This window comes from Malaclemys terrapin, chromosome 10 (assembly GCF_027887155.1).
Source record: "Malaclemys terrapin pileata isolate rMalTer1 chromosome 10, rMalTer1.hap1, whole genome shotgun sequence".
NCBI classification, from domain to species: domain Eukaryota; kingdom Metazoa; phylum Chordata; order Testudines; family Emydidae; genus Malaclemys; species Malaclemys terrapin.
This window is the reverse complement of record NC_071514.1, coordinates 17,878,534-17,901,787: the sequence shown is the minus strand read 5'-3', so window position 1 is coordinate 17,901,787 and position 23,254 is coordinate 17,878,534. Positions and strand designations below refer to the sequence as shown.

General features: G+C 41.8%; 1 protein-coding gene across 10 annotated transcripts in view; it reads left to right on the top strand.

The window, feature by feature from the left end:
• The first annotated feature begins 6,533 nt into the window (after positions 1-6,533).
• The window catches only part of ADAMTSL3 (ADAMTS like 3), a 261,150-nt gene continuing 244,429 nt past the window's right edge, over positions 6,534-23,254 (top strand). The window contains exons 1-2 of one of the 10 annotated variants that reach the window (XM_054042181.1): positions 6,534-6,592; positions 9,238-9,327. In XM_054042181.1, the coding sequence (XP_053898156.1) occupies positions 9,253-9,327 (75 nt within the window). In that variant the 5' untranslated portion in view covers positions 6,534-6,592; positions 9,238-9,252. The other 9 variants (XM_054042182.1, XM_054042179.1, XM_054042183.1 and 6 more) reach the window with 9 other exon arrangements.

Below are 23,254 nucleotides of genomic sequence, written 5' to 3'. Positions count from 1 at the left end.
TTTATGGACAGGACACTCTTAAATCAGCCTGTAAACATTGTAATGCTTGTGGCTCATGCATTAGTCCTCAATGTTTCTGTCTCTGTACCAAGCCTCACTGAAGTGGGATTGTGAGACCTGACAGCTTGATAATGGTTGTGCTAATGTATTACTAATAATAACTGGATGGGAGATGGAAACTCCTTGAGAAAGTCAAGAGTCTCCCACCAGGAAATTAGAGCAATAGAAGTTAGAAAAGTAGTACCGGTATATATCACAGTTAAATACCAGACTAGAGTTGTGTGGCCTATAAAATGGATTCGGAACACACCTCACTTCAAGGGGTGAAAAGGCAATTAGTCTTCATGTCATTGATTGTAATATACACAAATAGGGATTTAACCCCCTTCTTTGCCTTTGAATCATACAAAATATCCACAACTGAAATTTCTATGTAGTATTGTACACATAATACTTGACTTGTCTGCCTAAAGAAATCAGGGCGAGTTTCATAGTGCTTGCTGTGTTTTTAGTCTTCTGTCAGCACTACAGGCTTCTTTTTAAAAATTGCCTTATTTCACAATGGTCAGCACTAAACAAAGAAACAAACTAACAGCCATACCATGTGAACTATTTATAAAATCTTTATTTGCCTCATGATCGTTTCTCTTCCATTATATTGCAGAATTGATGGCTCAGTGTCAGCTAGTCATCACATATTTTTACTAATAGATGGTAAGCAGTCAGGAAAAAATGAGATTTTGGAACTGAAAAATGACTAAAACATTTAAAAGTGGCTATTTTAAAATAAAATGACTTTCAAAAGTTACTTTTGGACCCAGAGTTGTGGCACTTTATACTACTTCTTTATACACACAATTATTCTTGTGTACATTTCCCCCATCCCTATATATGTTTTATATTTTGAAGATTCTTTTAGTTTTTTGAATTTTAGAAATTTTAGTACTGATTTTTATCAATTTATGAGCCAAGTGTAAAAATAAAACAATTGATTTTTTTCCTGACAAAATCTGAAGTAAGATGTGTGTACCTGATAGCAGTGTTTGGTCATCGATGTCTTTTTTTTCTGATATAGTGTCATATTCTTTCTTTACTTATCAGTGTATTAGACTATTCTGCTTTCAGTTACAAATACAGAATAACTCTATCCACATGATCACAGTCTAAAAGGCTATCTACCTCTTCATACTCTCACCCCCTGACATTTGCCAAGAACACACATTGATATCCATACAAGATCCCTGTGTGGAATAAGAAAGTGGGCCGAAATTCTGCTCTCAGTTACTCCAGATTTATAAGTGTACTGACTTAAACAGAGATACTGTGGATCCATTCCAGGATAACAGCAGGCTTCAATATTAGGTCATATTTGAATCTGTGTTTTCACTTTGAGGAAAAAGGGCCCAGGTTATAAAGCAGAGGAAGTCCCAGTGCTGGTAGGAAAATTGCTATCAAAGAAAAATTTTGACAATTGGAAAACAGAAACATTCACACTTCTTTTCCTACCAGCTGTATTTGATATCCTCAAAGTCTGAATCTCCAGAATTTCCAAGTAGTCTGCGTTTAATTTTTTAACCTTACTAAACCTCCTCTACTCACACTGCTTTTCTTTCCTCACAGGTCCCAATGACCCCTCAATTATTCCTTCCCTCTCCTTCATTATTTACCCCTCTTTCCCTCCCTTAACCACTCCATGCTTCTGGTACCCTCCCCTCTGGTTCACTCTTCATTTCCCTCTCCCCCTTTCATCTGCATTTCAGTAATTTGCATGGTGATAGGACAAGTAAAACTACCTCAGACTTGGCACCCACTCCCCTCATGCCCTTCCCATCACCATCACTGCAGAGTTTCAGTGAGCAAAAGTAAGTAATACTCTTTAACTACTGTTGAGTTTTGTTTATCTGCTGTTGTCCATGGCTTGCAACAACACTGATGGCCCCAGAGCTCCTGGGCCAATGTATTTACCATTACCTGATGTAGCACTGATGTAGATCAGTGACACATTTGCAGGAGGACAGAAAACACAAGCTCAGGAATTCAAACTTGGCAAGTTCCTAGTCCTCAGTAGGGATGAATTTTTTGCAAAGTTTGAAAAAAATCAGTTAAGGAAACAGACATTATGAGTAAGTAAACATAACATACTTTGCCTCTGCAGTACTTTCCTTTTGATTTATCTGCATACAGATCTTCATCTGTGCATGTTTACACATTTTCAAATTATGCACACAATAATCACCTCAATCCCTCTGTAAAAAGATATGCCACAAAACCACATAACAATCATGTAAATATGTTAAAAATTGAGCTCCAAATGTCAGTACTAACATTTTATTGAGGGCTTTGACCATTACAGTACAATAAAAACTAAAATGTATGCCATCTGAATCAAGTTGTGCTTATTTTGGAGAGGAAAGTAGTGACATTTAAGACATCTGCTACTACTGTACAGGATCATAAATACGCAAATGAGTCACAAATTGTTTCAGTTCAGGCTGAAAAAGAATTTGATCAGAAAAGATGGACATTTTTTATTAAAATACTTGAAACAATGATGAGTTGCATTCATGGTGGGAGTTAATATTATACTTATTTAACCATAAACAAAAAAGTTCAAACTAAAGGCACTGTTTCCTACCTGCTTTTCTGGCCATATACTAATAGCACTGGATAAGGGGCTATGTGGAGCACAATGCCTTCCACAGCTCCTTGGGATCAAGGCTACACAACCATACTTGAGCTGCCCCAACTTACACCAGCAAAGAATTTGGTCCTTATATAGCATTGTACGCTTGTGAGGTCTGTCAGTGTATGATCCCTGTCTCAAAGAGCTTGTCATTTAAAGGCAAACACCAGTACAATACAAAACCACAGAACAAGTTATACAATACAGGGGTGCATGTGATATTAGTTACGTGAAACTAAATATTTTATTTTTACTAGTCTATCAGGTGTTGTTCTTATTGATAATTTAGGGATCTGAAGCCAAAATTCAGTTTCTGCAGTTGCGACACTTGCAGCTTGGTACTCATTAAATTTAATCTTGACTTAGGAGACAAAAGCTGTTCTGCATTGTTTCAATGGAGCTCAGACTTGTAGCTTTGCCAAATACTCCCTGACTACTGTAGATTTTCCCTATGTAGTGAAAATGGCCCTCATGAACATCCGATTGATTCAGTTGAGCATGCTTTAAGAGAACTGTGTCATAAATGGGTTGAAGTATCTCAAAGAGAGTGATAGTTTGCTCCTGCTCTGGAATATGATGATGACATATAAAAAAATGCTTAATTTTCCTTTTTAGGCTTGCACATCCTCTGCTGGCACACACCTAGGGGCTGAATTTTGATGGTCACAACTCACTTAAACTGCGCTATTGTAAACTCCAGTAGACTAGCTAAAATCAGATTTTTTTTCCTCTTTGATTTTGCCTTTGGTTATGCCCCACAAAAAAACCTCTTTTCTCATGTCTTTCCTATTTGCACTGTTTAGTCTCATTTGGAAATTTCAGTAGTTAAAAATCAAGCCTAAGTGTGGGTGTGAGAAAGTGTTTCAATGCTGGGATCAGTTGCAAAGGCCCATGGTCTTAAGCTAACTCAAAATAAATAAAGGATAATGCTATCATAGTTCCAACCAACTTCCTTGTGGGAACATGCCAGCTGCACAGATGGACAGGATCATAGTTGCAATAGTTCAATGAAATAAGCATAAATCTTCATATTTCACAGTTTTATGAACAACGGGGCTTCACAATTGCCATGTTTAATATTAATCTAAATTATACATATTTTACAGTCCAGCAAAAAGAAAGAATATGTATAATGAAAAACATAACTACTGACAACAGATTAATAAAGAAATTATGCATGTGAACTTTGGAGTCTATCAGCGTATCAGAATTGTTTCCCACTACAAAGAGTACATCTAAATCCCACATACCCAATGTGGGATAACTGAATTAAGATTTGGGATATACAAGAGAATTATCTATGCAGTATATGTGCCAAATACGTTATTGTTTCCATGAGTTTTTATGGGACTTTACAAGAAGCAACAGTCTAATCCAAGAGAGTCAAAAACAGACCAAAAGGGGTGGTGTGGAATGGAAGAAACAAACAAAAATCATGTCACTTGGATGGTTTAGGTCAGGAGCACTTCCTTTCAACTATTAATTATAATAGATGTTTACAAAATACCTGTATGAGACTGCACCAATCCATCAAGTACTAGTAGTGTTTATTATGGATACAATGTATAGTGCTCAGAGGTCACAATCAAGATCATGCTTCCATTGTGCTAGGTGTTATAAAAACACCAAGGGAGACATGGTCTCTTTCCCAAATAATTTACAGTCTAAGGCCCTGCAAAGATTTAAGCATCTGTGTAACTTTATGCACACGAGTAGCTTAACTGAAGCCAGTGGATCAATTCACTTGCATAAAGCTAGAATTTGGGTCTTAGAATCCATATTTATTTTTCTGTTTTTAACACTCTGCTGATGGTTGATGTCTATAATTTATTTTACTGGCTATTACAATACTTTTCTCCCATTTCACAACTGTGTTGAAGATTAACCAAAATTTCCAGGAATCATATTTTGGGTTGATCATTTCCTCTGATATGCAGGCACATGGTGCCACTGTATTTTGTAGAAAACGGGTATAATGTGCAATAGCTGATTGTGCCTACCAGTCTGGAAATGGGTGTCAGAAGCAAATGATTATCCTTAGAGAAAGAATTTAGTTGGCTTGGGAGGACAAAGAAAGAAAATTGAAAAGCATAGAGTTGGAGAGGGAAAAGAAACAATAAAAAAAAACTTGGACGAGCACTCAAATGGAAAATATTTATTAGAACCACATCTCCAAACCTTTTGAGTTTCTTCACTAATTTCAATTCTCTTCTCGAAATTGAGAGCAAACAGGCACCACTATATCTTCATGCAGATCACATTGCTCTCTAAATATGCCCATTTTGGAAAACAAATTGTGTATTCAGTCAGTTATTTACTGTAGGATAGCACAGCAAAGTGTTTTTTCCTACTCTGCAGCCTTTATTCTGGGGAACAGAGAGATTTTAGGATCTCAAGAGTGCTACACATTTTTAACATGTAGTTCTGCTCTAAACAGTGATTATGTAACTAGGGCACTTTTTTATACAGCAGATGCTGAGTTGTCTGCATTCAGAGTCAGATTTGCTTACTTGAGTGAAAACACGTTTTATTGTTAGCCCTTCAGAATCAACATAGTTCTGGGACAGTGAACTATATCTTTTTTCTGGTTCCTGACTCAACAGAACTGTTAACTAAATTCCAATTTTGGGCCACCTGTGTAACCTGATTGGCTTCAACGTATATCCTAGTTACACCTGTGCAACCTCACTAATGGTAATAGTGTTGTACAAGGTCTAACTGAAAACATAATTTAAGGACAATGTGGTTGCCTTGTAAGTTGCAGTGTAACTGAAGTCACTGGATAGTGAACTCTGTCATAAAACAGGTGTACTAACCTTCTAGTCCTGTGTCAGGTGACTAGGACAGGCCAACCTCTTAGTTTTAGTTATAATTCCTGTTATAACACAAGCCTATTGCTCATGGTAATGCATGAACAGGAAAGGAGACAGCTTTTCCGATGAGTTTGCTGGGCTGACATTTAGGCCTAGTCTTCACTTACCGGCTGGTCCGGAGGCACGCCATCGATGTTCTGGGATCGATCCCGGAAGTGCTCACAGTCGGCGCCGGTACTCCAGCTCGCCGAGAGGAGTACGCGGCGTCGACGGGGGGAGACTTCCGGCCGCGTCTGGACCGCGGTAAGTCCGGAGTAAGGTACTTCGAATTCAGCTACGTTATTAACGTAGCTGAATTTGCGTACCTTAGTCCGAAGTCCGGACTAAGTGTGGACCAGCCCTTAGATAGACATCGGACACCTTCACATGGCGAAGCCCTTTCTTTCGACTTAAAGGGCCCTTTAAACCGGTTTCTTTACTCCACCTCCGACGAGGGAATTAGTGATAAAATTGGCCTTAGGGGGTCGGAATTGGGGTAGTGTGGACGGAATTCGACGTTATTGGCCTCCGGGAGCTATCCCACAGTGCTTCATTGTGACCGCTCTGGACAGCACTCTTCAACTCATTTACTTGAAAACTGAGCATGTTTGATAAGGGAACGATTGAGACATAAATAAGCCGGGACCCCATAAAGCTATTTGTACAAAGCCAGTAAAGTTCATTAGAACTTTCACTGCAAAAGATGTTACATTGGGTTTGAGGACCTCCCCCAACATGACCCTTCAACTCACCTTCCTAACTTCCATCTTCTCTTTGGGTCTCTTCTCAAACTAGTAGTTTCACTAGAGGGCGCTCCGGTCCTAACTATGGAAGAGAAAATTTTTAGCTTGCTTTCTAGAAGTCTAAACAAATTGGAAAAGTTTCCCTTGCAACGTATTTGAACAAACCTTCCATCGGTTATCTTTAGTACACTGGTGTATATTTTTAATTTCAGTGGCACAGATAAAATAATAGACCTTTTTACTGTCTGTTGAGTATTGATGCTATGTAACTGGAAATTTCCTTTGGCCCATGACTGGGAAGCAACAGTGCAAAGGTAAAAGGATTTTGCAATGTTATATATCGTTCATCAGTCTCAAGTAAGGGGATAAAACGTTACCAAGTGTTGTTTGGGGCATACACAGTCGGAGACCTAAAATATCTTAAAAGACAGAGTGATTAAAGTCGTCTTTAGTGTGTAAAGAGATTTGCAGCTGTATTGAGAGTTATCAGGATTGTTGTGGTTTGGGAATTGATCAGCATCAATTTGCTGGCTAAATTACACTGGGGAAGAAGAACTGCCTGCTACTGCAGGTCCCTTTGTCCCGGCAGGGCACCTGGGCTAGGCAGTGGGGGAGAGTCGGCTTTTGCTAACTGGCTGAGAGTTTTCCAGGACAGGGTGAGTGTGTAACTACCTGCACAAGCTGGGACTCCTGCAGCTCGAGGATCGGTCTGCATTGGCCTGGGGCTGCAGGTGGGGGCGCTGAGGCGGGATCTTGTGCGTTGCTCCAGGAAGCTGGACGGCGGCAGCCCCGTGAGTTGGGGCGGAGGAGCTGGAAGGTGGGGGTACCTGATGCACGGATGCGGTGGCTCCACCCGGGGTAGTGGCCTGGGGCGCTGGATACCGGATTCCCGGCGTGGCGGTGCTGGGGCCGCGGAGCTAGAAGCCAGACGTCCCGCTGCAGGGCAGTTGGAAGCGGGGCTTATAGGCCAGTGGCACCGAGGAAGGGGTGGCTGGCAGGCAGCCGCGCGGAGCCCCAGCGCTGCAGGTGGAGGCGCGCGCGCTCTCCCGACTCCCGCCGGCGGGGTGCAGGGGGGCGGCTCGGCTGTCACAGGAGGGGGGCGGCCCGTTTCCAGCAGCCGGCGGTGGGCTGGAGCCTGGCGCGAGGGAGGGGCAGGCGCGTTTAATTCGGGATGCTGTAGCCCGGGGGCGCTGACAGGAGAGGTGGGAAGCAGCGTCCCGCAGAGCCTGCGCCGCCTGCCCCTGCACACGCTGCCCGAGGAGCCGGGGGCGCTCGGCCCTGCACAAGGTGGGTGAGGTCGCGGCTGCTGCTGAGCCAAGGAAGCTCCCTGGACCAGAGCGGCCGCTGCTGCCCGTTACGCGGGCTGTTGCCTGCCCCAGGAGGGAGGCGCCCCTGGCTGTTACGGGGCTCCCGTGGCTGCAGTCCGGGGGCTACTGAAATTTGGGGGGGGCTCATACGGGGCCGTGCATTAGCTCCCTGGCGTAGGAGAGAGCGAGGGGCGAGGCATTGGCTCTGTGGCTGGCACGGTGCAAGGGACGTGGGGGGGAGCCCAGCTCAGCGCCGGAGGTAGCGCTAGCTTCAGGGGAGGGCAAGAGGGTGCCGAAAACCGGGCTGTGTCCGGGGACCCCGACGCCAAGGCGCTTTGACCCAGCCCTCAGCTGGCCCGAGGCTCGAACATTTGCGGATTCCATTTCTCCCTCCCCCCCCCCCTGTAACTCATTCGCCAGATTGGACAAAGCGATTCACCAAAATAGGCAGGTCATGTTCATTGTAAACAGAGGCGCCCTGCACTTCGCTTGTTGTGCATCGCAGGGCTTCATTTGCTACACCGCGGCAGATCGCTTTTAAAAAAAAGCCTCATGGGAATCTATCTACCAAAGCCTGTCACATAGACAGCTTGGCTCAGTTGTGTCAATCGCAGGCAAGGGCAATAATGCATGGGGGGCGGGGGAGGAAGGTAATCTTCATTCTTGAAATGTTGTGGTTGATTAAAACTTTTGAATGACAAAAGCATACGGCAGCCCTCCCGAATGGTAAGGAAGTAAACAGCCTGATTTCCGTAAGGAATCTTAATTAGAGTTAGTTGACAGGTGCAAGAACGGGGCTGTTTGGATAGGTACTGTAGTTTTCCTTTGGGACATCTGGCCTATTTAAAAAGGAGAAGTGTGTGTGGGGAGGGGGGTTGTTTTTTGTTTTAAGACTAGATTTGCATTCAGACTACTTTAGGGCTTTGCACAATGTCCCTGGAACGAGGAGGGTGGCGGTGGGGAAGCGTGCGGTTACCTTTCTGATGAGATCACTTTGGTAATGACGGTATAGCCCACTCCAGCTTTAAGTCCGAGGCGAAAAGGTTTATTTACATTAAAGGTCAGCAACAATTAGTGGGCTTATTACATGAGTCCTTTGGTGGGTTTAAATGAAAGTTTTCAGTATAAACGGCAGACAGCCGTTGAAGGATGTAGCCTTCAAACTGAGGGTGATCGCTACTGAATTGATGGGCTTAGTTTTCCTTTCTTAACCACTTGTCTATGAGCTGCGTGGAGCTAGCAGGGTTGGAAGCGGTGGAAATGAATGGCGACCTCCCGGAGCTGGCCCCTTAGCTCTGAGTGGGCGAGGATGCTGAAGAAAGAGCTCATCAGACATCCTCTTCTCTGAGGACTGGGATGGGAGGCGTTGCCGATTTGATAAATTAACTCACACGTAGGAGAGACTCTAACTCGCCCCCTGTTGCCAGCTTCCCCAAACGTATTTGTTTCCCGTCCTGTTCCCTAACTGCAGGCTGTGTCTATGGCGTAAGCTGCGAGTCTGCTTTGCTGGCCAGCACAAACCTCGGGTGTTTGGGTTGCATTCCTTCCAAAGCCCAGTTCCCTGTCCTTGCCCAGTTTGTTTTAGTCACCGAGACTCTGGCAGGAGGCACTTGACTTTGTTTAATTATAACTGAAACCACCTCTCTCAGCAGAGCCAGGGCAGGAGGATGGCCAACCCCCAAACCACAGGGCTCTCCTGGGAAATCACTTGGCTTGCAGTTATCATCTGTACCCATCTACAGGTAGGTGATGATCATGTTGCTGTGTTAACAGCCAGACATTGGTCTGCTGAGCATTTTAGACACTTCCATTTATTATTTTTAAATGGAAAATTGTTGAGGCAACTGTATGCCCCAGGCTCCAGTGATGCCATGAACAAGACTTTCCTGTCATTGAAGCTAGAGTCAAAGGAATCGATGCAGGAAATTGGTATTTTCCTTTTTGCTAGTACTGTTCTACCTGCCTTTACAATTTGGGACTCTCTTGCTAGGTGTCAAGGGGCTGGTCTGCTTCAATGTGATGCAGCTGCCTCTTGCCCTCAGGAGACTTAGGAACAGAGAGTGCTCAGTTATTATGGTGATGAGGGCCATATAAGTATGTGGGTAGCTAGAGCCAAAACTCTTTGAAGCCAGTGGAAGTCTTTCTACTGACTTCAGAATGGGATTTGGATCAGGTCCTTAGTGCATTCAGGATCCATGGAGGAAAGCCTTGGCTGCCAACTGATCTATTGCCTGACACATAAGTCTAATCAGTTCCAAGAAATGAGTAGTTTTAAAAATTGAGTGCTTCCATACAGCATAATGTCATCACAGTATGTCATTCTCTGCACTAATATTTCCCATAGTGCAGTAAATGTGAAGTGCTCTTTGAAGTTTTAAATCCCCACAAATCAAGAAATCTTTAGAAGAAGAAAGCAAAGTGAGTTTGACAACATTGCTGAAACAATATTTTACCAGTCTCTGAAAATCATACTGTGGTGAAACTTTTTTAAAATAAATACCTGGTAAAACAATGATTTTGAAGTAAGCAACCATAGATAATGTCATTGCTATTCATATTATGAATATCTATTTATTATTTGTGTTGTGGTAGTACTGAGGGCCCACAGTCACTGACCAGAGGCCCATTGTGCTGTTTACAAACAGGTCCTGAAGAGTTTACAATCTAATGCGACAGGAGTGGTGGGGCAGACTGCCTAGCTAATTATAAGATTAATAAGGCCTGGTCTACACACACAACTTAGCTTGCTCTAGCTATGTCGCTCAGGGGTGTGAAAAAGTCACTTCCTGGGAGACATAGTAAGACAACCTAAGCCTTGGTATAGACACCGCTAGGTTGATAGAGGAATTCTTCCATCAGCCAAGCTATCACTTCTCAAGGGGGTAGATTAACTACAGCGATGGAAAACCCCCTTCTGCTGCTGAAGCAAATATCTACACTATGATAATACAGTGGCATAGTTGCAGCTGTAGTGCCTGTAGTGTAGAGAAGCCCAGAGCTTGATAAATTTATGAATGGGATTATAAAATGAGGTTCTTTGAGGAGTGTCCCTAGGGTGCTCAACTTCAGATTTTCCACTTCAAGTGCACATGGGCTGCTGTGCCTTTGATCAGAAATTTTTGACCGCAGTGCCTGTTTGACCTGCACATGCACCCTACACATCCTTGTGCCCAGTAATGAAGATATATAGGACTATGCGGGCAAACCGCCCTCAGTTCCTCACCAACTGCCTTCTGCCTGAGATGAAGCATAGAGCATGCCTGTTCCCGTCACACTTAGTTTTTATATAGTTAGTATTGTTAGCGTTAGTTGGGACTGTTTCCCCTTTTTGTTTTTTACCCCCTTAAAGGGGTTGTTCTGGAGTTTGTTCTGGGGTATGTCAAGATTCCTGGGCTTTAAGAGTGTCTTTCCTGATGGGAAGCTATCCTGGTCAGCAACGGGCATCCTTGGTACCTCGGCTGTTTGGGAGGCACTGATATCCCTAGCAAGTGTAAAATCTGAAACTCCTTTAAAAGTAAATCTTGAAAAAATAGGGACATCAAGCTTAAATTATTATTTATAATGGAGCAAGCCTTAAGTCTGGCTTCTGACCTGCGTGCTGAAAACTCCCCTGAATGCAAGCCTGTGAGTACTGCTAGTGCCCATCTACCTCGAGATCCTGGTCACCAAGAGCCTCAAGGAACGTATGTGCTGCTGCACCATCCATGGCTGGATCTTGGTCACCGAAAGCATCAGGGCAGACAGCTTCTGCATCGATGTCCATGGTAAAGAGCGATGTGTTATCTACGTTTTTGTATATTCATCTTGTGATTATGGACAGAACCTAGGCCTTAGGTTTTTTTTTTCTCTTCACTGTAGAATTGAAACCAGTATTGGCACAGTTCCCTCATCCCCACAAATGGTTTTGGCATTGCTTCACTTGTTTCTATCTGTCTGTCTCTCTTTTTTTTTTAAAGAACACATTGAAGTAATCAATAGTCCGTTGTGAGTAGCTTCATGAACATTTTAAGCCAGATCAAAATTTGGTCTTGACCATCCTTTTAAATATTCTAATCTATTTGCCATGATTCTGGGCAGTATAAGGTATGGAAACTAAACCCAACCTTGCAGGAAGCCCTTTATGCTCCTAAGTTTTAGCTGTTTTATTACACCTTTAGTGACATTAAAGCTATTTTACATTATTTAACATAACATTTCTGGTTTCTAATAACCATTAATTATTTAATTGGTTGCTTAGGGCCATACTTTGTGGGCCACACATGGACATTCTATCCCCATATTGTACCATACCTTACAATTGTGTTGTTTTTGGCTATTAAAATGCTTGTGTGGAGCTCATCAATTTGAAACAATTGGATGCTGGGTAAGGTCAGACGTCTGTGCCATGCCACTTGTGTGAAATTGATTAATTTTATCCTGCTTGAAGCAGGTACTGAATCAAATAATGACCAGGTTAAAAGAATCTGCTGGAAATATGGTATGAATGTAATGGAAAGAAAACTGCAGCATGAGTTGTCAAAAGGAGGTAGTTATTATTGAGAAGAAATATAATGAACTTGGGTTATAAGTGCTCATTCTGATTCTTGGATGCCATGGTGATGAGCACTGCATAAATGTCTAGGTAGATTTTGACTCTGGAATTGTATTCCATAGGTTTTCAGTTTCTGTCTCAAGTTGCAGCAAGGCTAGTTTGTCATGTGCAGATTAATCATTATAACGCGGACGATATTGCTGGCAATCACTCCACCTACATAGGATAATCCAGTAAATATTTTACCAATGAATGCTTTAGTGTGGGCTTCCTCTTGAAGAAATCCATGTTGTGATCAAGGGATGCAGCACAAATTTGACTCTTTGGCACCATAGAATTGATCAACTGATCATTCACAGGCGAGACCTTGGATTTTTTTTTTAAATATGTATAGGTGCGACGTCTTAAGTCACGAGTGACTCTAATGATGTTAGTGGAACTACACCAGTATGAAACTGGTGTAAATCAGAGCAGAAACAGGTCTGTACAGTTTTCTTCAGCCATTTTAAGTGAAAAAGATAGCCCAAGTGTCATTAAAGCATTAATTATTTTCAGAGATCCAGGATGATGAATCTGTATCTACAGTGACTTCTGTACTCCCACTGTCCCAGAATCAGTACTTGAATTTGTGGCCATTCACCAAATATTTCTGTGAGCTCACACGTGCCCTTGACTTGGTTTTAAACACTCACTTATATATGTTTCTGAGTATGCAAACAATGTTCTAGCACAAAAATGAGCTGTTCCTTTGTGTTGCTAGATGGCAATGGTACAAAGGATATGTTGTAGATGTGATGGAGGCTGAAAAGACAAATAATTTGAAAATTAATATACATAATAGAAGTACTTAAATGCAGTTTTGTTGTTTTTATATGTATTTCTTAAGGAGACCTGATTCTGCATGGTGATAATGGAGACAACCTCTCCTTCTCATCATGGGATCGGTTTCCTGATTAACATCACGGGATACCATTTAGCTAAGGTAGTTTTGTTAGGTACACACACTTTTCATGAAATATGGTAATTTATATCCTTAATAATAGTCTAGCTGTGGTTATTAGTGATTGCTAGCAAATTTAAATAGACAAAATATTTATTTCCATCAATAATTTTCACACCCAGATTTCATACTGTGCACTCAGTTACTCTTTGCTGTGTGGTTTTCAAAGCACAGATACAATGACTGTTTAAGATGCTACTGTTTGAGAGTTGTACTAGATAAGCCCTCTCTGAACAGGGTGACCAGATGTCCCATTTTTATAGGGACGGTCCCATTTTTTGGACTTTTTCTTATATAGGTGCCTATTACTCCCCACCCCCTGTCCCGTTTTTTCACAGTTGATATCTGGTCACCCTATCTTTGAATCTGTTCATTTTATCTTCTGAGAAATGGAATTGCTAATATCTGAGGATAGAATAACAACAAATACCCTTTTCATGTCCAGACAAGGTGTATTAAACCAGGCTTTCTTTGGAAAAGTGAATTTCATAGTCCACATATAATTGGAACTAGTGTTGGTTGCTGCCTTAATTTGTGTTTCTGCAATCCCTACATGTATTCTGTTCCTTTTTCTAATCTGTAATATTCTGGATTCAAAAGATATACATGCTGAAAACATTATCTTGCTCAAATTGATTCTGCCAAAAACTACCAACATAGTAAATGTCTTTAAAGTTAGGTTGAAGTTGCAAGTCCAAAAATCTGATGTCCATTATATGACATACTGAACTTGGAGACCATATTCATGGAAAACTTTTGGAATACTGTTTTACAGTAACTGAGTGTATTGTATACTAATGTTCAGAAAGTAGATTATGATCCACATACCATACAAGAGTCAGGATGCATAACCCACTCAATAATCTTCATGAAAAAATGTCATGATGAGATTTGCAAATCCTGAGCCAAAGCTAGAACGGTTAAATTGTTTCTGTGCAGGTTTAAGACACTAGGGGTAAAATCCTGGCCCCATTGAAGTCGATAGGAATGTTGCCATTGACCTCAGTGGGTACAGGATTTCATCCTGTATGTTTTGAAGATAGAACCCTGCCCTTCCACCTCCCTCAGTCAAGCAGCACTTGAGAGACTCTGCAGAATATACTTTATCTTGAAGTATCTGTTATCACTGACAAACTTGTTATTCAGTGACAGCTTTGTAAGCTTATGTAAATTCTTGTAGTGAATTTATGACTAATAGTGGTTGGTCAACTAATATTCACGGGATTTGAACTGCTGCTGCCCCCAATTTGCAATCCAAAAGAATTGGATTGCCAGAATATTTCTCTATGAATTTGAGTCTGTGACTCAAGTCACAAACTGTGAGGATGAATGCTCATTTTTTTTTCAAGTTTACTCTGATCAAAAATAGACTAAAATCAACACTGGAAGATGACCAAGGGACTGGGTTGTCACCAGTATCAATTAAGTGATTTGTTTTAATATTTTAGGAAGAACTATCAATGGTTTGCTGTCAAACTGGGAGGGCATATCTAGTGGGGTGAAACAGGGATCAGTCCTGGGACTGGTATTAGTCAATATTTTCATTAATGACTTGGATAATGGAGTGGAGTGCAATGCTTATAAAATTTGCAGGTGATGCCAAACTGGAAGGAGTTGCAAGCACTTTGGAGGATTGGATTAGAATTCAAAATGACCTTGATAAATTGGAGAATTGGTTTGAAATCAACCAGATGCAATTCAATAAAGATAAATGCCAAGTATTTTAATTAGGAAGGAAAAATCAAATGCATAACTACAATATGGGGAATAACTGGCTATTTGTTAGTACTGCTGAAGAGGATCTATGGGTTACAGTAGACCGCAGATTGAATATGAGTCAACAATGTGATAAAGTTCTGAAAAAGGCTAGTACAATTCTGGGGTGAAGTAACAGGAGTGTTGTATGTAAGAAATGGGAGGTAATTGTCCCATTCTACTTGGCACTTGTGAGGCTGGAATACTGTGTCCAATTCTGGACTCGACTCTTTAGGAAAGATGTGGACAAATTGGAGAGAGTCCAGAGAAGAGCAACAACAATGATAAAAGGTTTAGAAAACCTGACCTGTAAGGAAAGATTTAAAAAATTGGGTATGTTTAGTCTTGAGAAAAGGAGACTGAGGGGGGCCTGATAACAGTCTTCAAGTGTGTTAAGGGTTATTATAACGGAGAAGGTGATCAATTGTTCTCCATGTTCACTGAAGGTAGGACAAGAAGTAATGGGTTTAATCTGCAGCAGGGGAGATTTACATCAGTTGATTAGGAAAAACTTTCCAAGTATAAAGGCAGTTAAGCTCTGGAATCAGCTTCTAAGGGAGGTTGTGGAGTCCCCATCACTGGAAGTTTTCAAAAGCAGGTTGATCTAGATGATGGTTGGGAATGGGGTAGATTTACTTGATCCTGCCTCAGTGCAGGGGGCTGGACTTGATGACTGACTTTTCAAGGTCCCTTCCAGCCCTACATTTCTATGATTTTATTTTTCCATTTTTTTGCATGAATGTTTCCATTGTAGTGATTGTGAGTGGTGTCACATACATGTCTTGTAATGGCACTGTCCAGGCAAGTAAAGCTTACTTATACTGTCTCACAAATGTGTCTTAAAATTGCCTTAGAGAGACCACCCCAATGGGGAAAAGGTGATTCAGTCTCCAACACCGTTTTGACCTTGAGTTTCCTGAGACTTCCAACAAGAGTGCCAATTAGTACTAATTTTGTTGGTAGCTTTATGATGTGGTCACACAAAGAATTGCACTGAGATCACCCAGCTAGTTATGCATTGACCTCCTGCCAACCAGTATAGTAGCTGGGCTACCAAGATATCAAAAACTTGCCTTAGGAGCCTCTGTGTAGGAATAATCTTTTGTAAATGAATAATATAACTTTGACAAGATAAATTAGGTAAACAAACCTAAGAATAGCTCTGGTTCGATATCCCCTCCCCCCCCAGCTTTAGTAGATATGTGAAGGCTTAATCACAGATAATTGCTCATTCAGCCTATATTCTGTGCAAATGGATATTTCATGCTCCTTACCAAATCAGTCTGGTACTGAGGCTGCAGTTTTGCACAGCACACCAAATTCCATTCCTGCCCTTGTTGCACAGAAAACCTGAGGGCATGATTCTGCTCCTATTAAAGCAGTATTGCTAACCTCAGCTGATCAAAAATCATGAGTTAGGCCCCCAAAATCATGAGATTAGCTTAAATGTCATAATTAAAAAAATATGATTTAATTTTTAAAATTTGCCTTCTGGTTTCTGAGCCACTTTCAAGTCTTCCTCTGCAACTGTGTGGTCTAGAATCTTGCTTTTTTATTTTAAAAAATATAGTGAAAACTGAAATTCTTATATAGTCACTTGACTGTAGGCACTGGGGCTTTAAAAAACACCAGCTATCATGAAGGTTGCAATAAAATCACAAGAGTTGGCAACATTCTACAGTCAATTGCAAAACTCCTATTAACTTCAATGGGAACAGGTATTTAATTGGGCTCTCTATTTGTGCTTGTTTCATAAGAATACTGTAAAAAATCTCTGGAGATGGAATAGTGTTGCATTAATGCTATGCAAATTTTGGACATTACAACAGCACAAATGTGCCATTAAATCAATGGCTGCCAAAATTTTGTATAGCTGATAAATTGTGCATGGCCACGATACATTATTTTCCATCCAATGCAGTCTTAATGGAACAGTTGCAGTGTAATTCTTACGATGTAAAATCCTTCTGAAATAGTTTGTGTATAGTGAAAGAGTTAGTTTGATTTTGGAGTGCAGTTCATTAGTGTTCTTAGTGAGCTCAGCATTCCAGAAAAGACATTGGGTATAGCCATGGCAACTCCAGAAACCACTGAGTAAGGGTAGCCTGGTTCTGAAGGAAGGCCTTAGAAAGGAAAAGCAGAGAACTGGTGGAACTGGAGTTGGCATTCAAAGGAGTGAGGCTGGAGTTGGTCTTAGGTCAACTTCTGCATGCATCTTGACATTGGAGGGGTCTGATTTTGAAAGCAGGACTGTTCAGTAATCTGGTCACTCAATTATTACTTAAGCCTGTTCTACACTTAAAATTTAGGCTATGTCTATACTACAGACCTTACAGTGGCACAATTGTACCACTGCAGCTGCACTGCTGTAGGGTCTCCCATGTAGCTGCTGTATGCCAGCGGGAGAGAGCTCTCCCACCGGCATAACTAAACCACCCCCAACAAGCGGCGGTAGCTATGTTGGCAGGAGAGTGTCTCCTGCTGACATAGTGCTGTCCACACCGGCGCTTTTGTCGGTGAAACTTATGTTGGTCAGGGTGTGTTTTTTCACATCTCTGACTGACAAAAGTTTTACTGACAAGTGCTAGTGTAGACTGATTCTTAGGTTGACCGAGCTATGTTGCTCAGGGGTGTGAAAAATTCACTGCCCTGACAGATGTTGTTAAGCTGACCTAAGCCCTAATATAGAAACCACTAAGTCTACGGAAGAATTCTTCCATCAACCTTGCTACTGCCTCTTGGAAAGTTGGATTTACTACAGTAATGGAAGAACTTCCATCTCTGTAGTAAGTGACTCCACTATAGCAGTGCAGCTCCAGCACGGCCGTTGTGTGCCACTATAGTGTTTCTAGTGTAGACATACCCTTACTGTGTGCATGTGTCCTGAAAGAGGTTTTAAATCTTCGTCAGTTTAGGGATCAGAGTATTGTTTGTTTCTCTTTTTGCAACATTTCCTTTGAACATATATTAGGAAGGGATATCAAAAGCTTATAAAATTGAAAATACAGGCTTTATTTGTGTCTGTGTATTTGTTTTGAATGTGGTCTCACTCCTTAGCTGTGCAGTAATGCACTGGAATCCTGTGAATCTTGTGTGTTGTTCAGATCAACCTATCACACTTATACAAATATCCATATACAAATGAAATTCTCCTTTGTGCAGAGGATCCACAAAAGTAATGTGCACTACTTAAGATCTACCATCCTTCTTCACAGAGCTGCATGTGAATTATCCAGTTTAGGTTCTAGAACAGGGGTGGACAAACCTTTTGGCCCGAGGGCCACATCGGGGTGGGGAAATTGTATGCAGGGCCATGAATGTAGGGCTGGGGCAGGGGTGCGGGAGGGAGTGCTGTGTGCAGTAAGGGGCTTAAAACAAGGGCTCGGGGTGCAGGAGGGGGCTCAAGGCAGGGGGTTGGGGTGCAGGATGGGTGTGGGGTGCAGGAGGGAGCTTAAGGCAGGGAGTTGGGGTGCAGGAGAGGGTGCGAGGTGCGACGGGGGATCAGGGCAGGGGGTTGGGGTGCAGGAGGGGGCTCAGGGCAGGGGTGCAAGAGCGATGCAGGGCGCTCAGGGCACGGGGTTGGGGTGCAGGAGGGGTGCGGCAGGGGGCTCAAGATGGATTGGGGGCTCAGGGCAGGAGGTTGGGGTGCGGGATGCAGGAGGGGTTTGGGGTGTGCGCTCTGGCTTGGCGCTGCTTACCTCAAGTGGCTCCAGGGTGATGTGCAGTGAGGCTAAGGCAGGCCCTGCACCACTCCCGGAAGTGGCCAGCATGTCCAGCAGTGGCTCCTGGGGGTGGTGTGGGGCAGGCGGCTCTGCCATGTGCTGCCTTCACCTGCGGGTACCACCCCGGAAGCTACCATTGGCCGCGGTTCCCCGTTCCTGGCCAATGGGTGCTGCAGGGGGTGGTGCCTGCAGGCAAGGGCAGCGCATGGAGCCCTCTGCCCCCACCCTGCTTTCCCAGGGACCGTAGGGACGTGGTGCCGGCCACTTCCAGGAGCAGTACGGGGCCAGGTCAGGCAGGAAGCCTGCCTTAGCCCCGCTGCGCCACGGGGCTGGCAATTCCACGGCCAGATTGAAAGCCCTGATGAGCCAGAACCGGCCTACGGGCCATAGTTTGCCCTCCCCTGTTCTAGAAGCAGGTCTATAAATACATTTTCCTCTGCACTCTTCCCATCAGAATGAGGGTTTTCAAAAATATCTGCTAAAATCTGTATATTGTCAGCTGCTATTGAATGGCAGGTTCACATTTTCAAAACAGCTTCAGTCTATTTTTATATGCAATTTTGCATGCTCACTTTTTGACCACTGTCACCTGCACACAGGTGATAAAATTATACACTTAACCTGCTTAGGCACTTCTGTAAATTTTACTTTATGTGCCTATTTCCTAGGAATTCAACAGGAGTAAGGCACTTAATCTGCTTAGAGGCCTAGTGGGATTTTCAAAAAGATATATCTTCATCTGTAGGCACCTCAATACATTTGAAAATCTGGCTTCAAGAGCCTAAATCACTTTTGAATTGAGACTTCAGCTCCTAAGTCATTTAGGCACTTTTGATAATTTTACTCTTAAATCTGAAAAATAGGTTTGTGATGTGTGCAGATATTGGCCAGTGCTTGAAAATTGCATGTGCAAACATTACATGTGCACAAAAGGAAAATTTGGACTGAAATAACACTTCCAGACATCATGTTATATAAATTATTGTTTTGGAATGGTGTTATTTCTGTTTCTAATTTATATTTATTAGATTTAACATCATTATGGAAAGAAAATGAAAACAGTACTCCCAGTCTGTTTTGAGTAATGCGGTTTCCAGGAATTGTCAGTTTGTCATACTTCTGGATTCACTAGAAAAACGGTGAACACAAGTCAACTTGATTGAAATGTAAAACAATGTTAAAAATGCACTTACGGGTGTAATTACTAGATTGCTGCTGTATGCTAACTGTTGTCATTACTGTCACAGTGGGAGATCTCCATTGTTTATCAATGCTATTTTATAGAACTAAGTAAGTGGAGCATTTATTTTTTTGGGGAAACAATGTCTTGTTTCTCTCTTTGTACAATGTTCTTTATGTCGTCAGTTGGTTTGTCAAAAACCTAGATTGCTGTGAAAAACCTAGATTGCTTAAGATTTATGGGATACATTATCCTGTCGGTACATGCAAGCTGCTTGGAGTATGTACTGTGTATGAGTATGTTGGATGATCTACAGTGGTTGGCTGTCTGGGCTATGGCAAACTGCAGGAGAGTTTTAAATACATGGTCTGTACATTTATTACTTAATACAAAGTAAAATTGGGCTGATACTGACATACCTGCACTTCCATGTAATGGTGGAGTAAGGCAGAGTATCCCTCTGTTCGGTAATAAATGTTTCCCGGCCTGCACCTTGCAGGAGAAGCCCTTGCAAGTTTGCAGAAATTGGCTTCGCTCCGAGCTTGCTGATTCAGTGAGAAATTAGCTAGCTCCTAAAAGAACTTGTTTTTTTCTTTTGGTTACTGTTATTTTACTTGTGTATTTGTTTGTGGATACTGCAGGCCATATACTGGCATGCAGAGGAGATGTGAAAAGCTAATGCAAATAATGGCCTGTTTTAAAACATGATTTGGCTTCCTGACTTGGGGAGAGTCCCTTTTTATTAAAGGTCTTGAAGCACTCATTCATTTGGAGACTCAAAAAACACCCCAATGAATTTTAAACTGTTCCCTGGTTGATTGACCTGGCTACTGGATGAGATCAGCCAGTTGTGTAGTATTGTCTTTAGTATAGACTGCTTGTAGGACAGTGATGTTCTAGTTGGAGCAACTTAGGGTACACTCAGCATATTGCTGCTTTTTCAGCTGACCCCATCAGCACTTGTTCAAAAGGCAAGAGAGAGCGAGTCTACATACTACCAGAGACGTGTTCTGTATGTGCTTTATGGATTCTGGACACTTCCTATAGTAGTATTACCATGTAATTTCTATTCTGTAGAACTATGGATTCAAATAATACCAGAAGCTGATGCACCATTCGGGTGGTGGTCTATGATTGTACTTCACTCAAAAGTGGTCTGATTCTGTAACCCTTGCTTACATGAGTTGTTTCAATGAAGCCAATGAGATTCCTTATGTGGTTAATGGCTGCACTTTCTGTCTAGAGTGTAGAGTCTGTGAAGCTTTCACTCTTGAACCATTGTTTAAAAGTTTACATTTTTGTTTTTTAAATTGGTCTCCAGACTTTCAATGCCAGTTGGTACCAGATTTTTTTGATCAATAAACAACTCTTTATTTATTTCATATTTTTTTTCTCTTTGTGTTCTACTCAGAAACTCTATGAACCAGGGGTCGGCAACCTTTCAGAAGCGGCGTGCCGAGTCTTCATTTATTCACTCTAATTTAAGGTTTCACGTGCCATAATACATTTTAACGTTTTTAGAAGATCTCTTTCTATAAGTCTATAATATATAACTAAACTATTGTTGTATGTAAAGTAAATAAGGTTTTTAAAATGTTTAATAAACTTCATTTAAAATTAAATTAAAATGCAGAGCCCCCCAGACCGGTGGCCAGGACCGGGGCAGTGTGAGTGCCACTGAAAATCAGCTCACGTGCCACCTTCTGCATGCGTGCCATAGGTTGCCTACCCCTGCTACAGACCATTTTTTTAGGTTTGCATAGAGACTGGCTATGCTGACTGATTGCTGTGGTGTTCTGTTTGTCAGTCCCATGCTAACATTTCCTTGCTACTGAGGGAGCACGGCAAAGTAATGGCTACTGATATTTTACTAAATAAGTCTTGACATAATGTGCACTTTCACCATGTGATCAGTCCTGTGAGCAAGATGCGCATATTCCAGACTCCTTCCCTGCATGACTGTGTTTTGCTTAACCTCAGAGTGATATCGGGCACTCAAACTTTACATTTTCCTTTCCGACCCCTTTGAATTAGATTTTAGAATACAATAGGTTGGTTTAATACTATAACAAAAGCTCCAGAATGCCATCTTAATGTATAGTTTTGTACTGTGTAGCTGTTTGTCTTATGCTAACAGGAAGCTATAAATGTATTTTTAATGCCAAGAGTTAGACTTAAAATGCATTACTCACCCTGTGGGAATAGCTTGAAAATTAGTAAGCAATTAGATTAGTAGGAAAACACATTTTACTTAGTTTTGTGAGTCTCATGGGCCTTTCGAATATCCTGTTAATATTACCTTTTTAAATCACAACCTTTTAAATCTTTACATAGTTTTAAATAACAGTTGTTCTTTGAAAGTGAAAATTATCCATATTTTTATTTAATGGGTCTAAGTTTCCTCATGGAAACATGATTAATATGCAATAGGAAATATGATTGGTTGTATCCTGAACCAGTGTAGGCTAAATGTAATACTTTTTAAAAGTTACACAGGTTCTGTAGGGATAACAGAGATGTATTCAGAAAAACTAAACTTTCAGAGGTGACACACCCCTTTGCAGAGGGCCAGCACAGGAACTGTATATTGCTGTGGCTTCAATTAAGCCCTTAAGTATAGTGGGGACATATGTAATACATGGTCTTGTTCTGATCCTCTGCACAGGGGAGAATTTCACCCTCAATGGCCACCTGTGAAATATTATAACAAAAATGCTTATTTTTGTGGCAGACTTTAGAATGTTGTGAGCCAGCCATCATTTAGAAACCATTATTTAAAAAAAAAGTTGCAAAAAAGTAGAAGAATTTATAAGCCAACATTGCTCATTATTTCAACCTGTAATGCCAATACTCCAACAGGGTAGTGCACAAAGGAAGTCGCTGCTCTCTTTGACTGTAATGTAGGAGTGGCAAATAAGGACCTGGTCATTCATTATCTGGGCAAAATTCCCATTAATTGACTTCAGCAGTAGTTTTGCCAGTGTGGGGACTACAGGCCTGGCCACATATTCCCAGATCCTAGAATCAGATCCATGTTTGCAGAGCCCCATGGCATATGCTTCGGTGGGGCTGTGTGCAGGCATAAACTCCAGATGAGTGGGCCAGTTCCAGGACTGGGATTTAAATTTATAAAGTTCAGGATTTCTACTTCAGTAGGACTGTACTGTGAATGCTGTGCACAGGCAAAACTGCCATTGAAGTCAATGGGAGCTTTGCCTGAAACATAAGTGGGAGTTTTTCCTGAGTAAGGCCTACCCATAAGAAGCAAATCCAAGCTGAATTTCATTAGTGTTAACTAGTTGGTTATGATATCCGATCCTCTTGGATGGTGTGAATCATTTTATCTTTTCTTCATTTTACTACAAAGGATAGATGACATTTAAAGCTGTTTCCACGGCTGTTAGTTTTCTTAGAAATTGGCTCTGTTTATTCTTTTTTGGGAAGAAAAAAGATCTTCAGAAAGATAATTTGTGTATTGCTT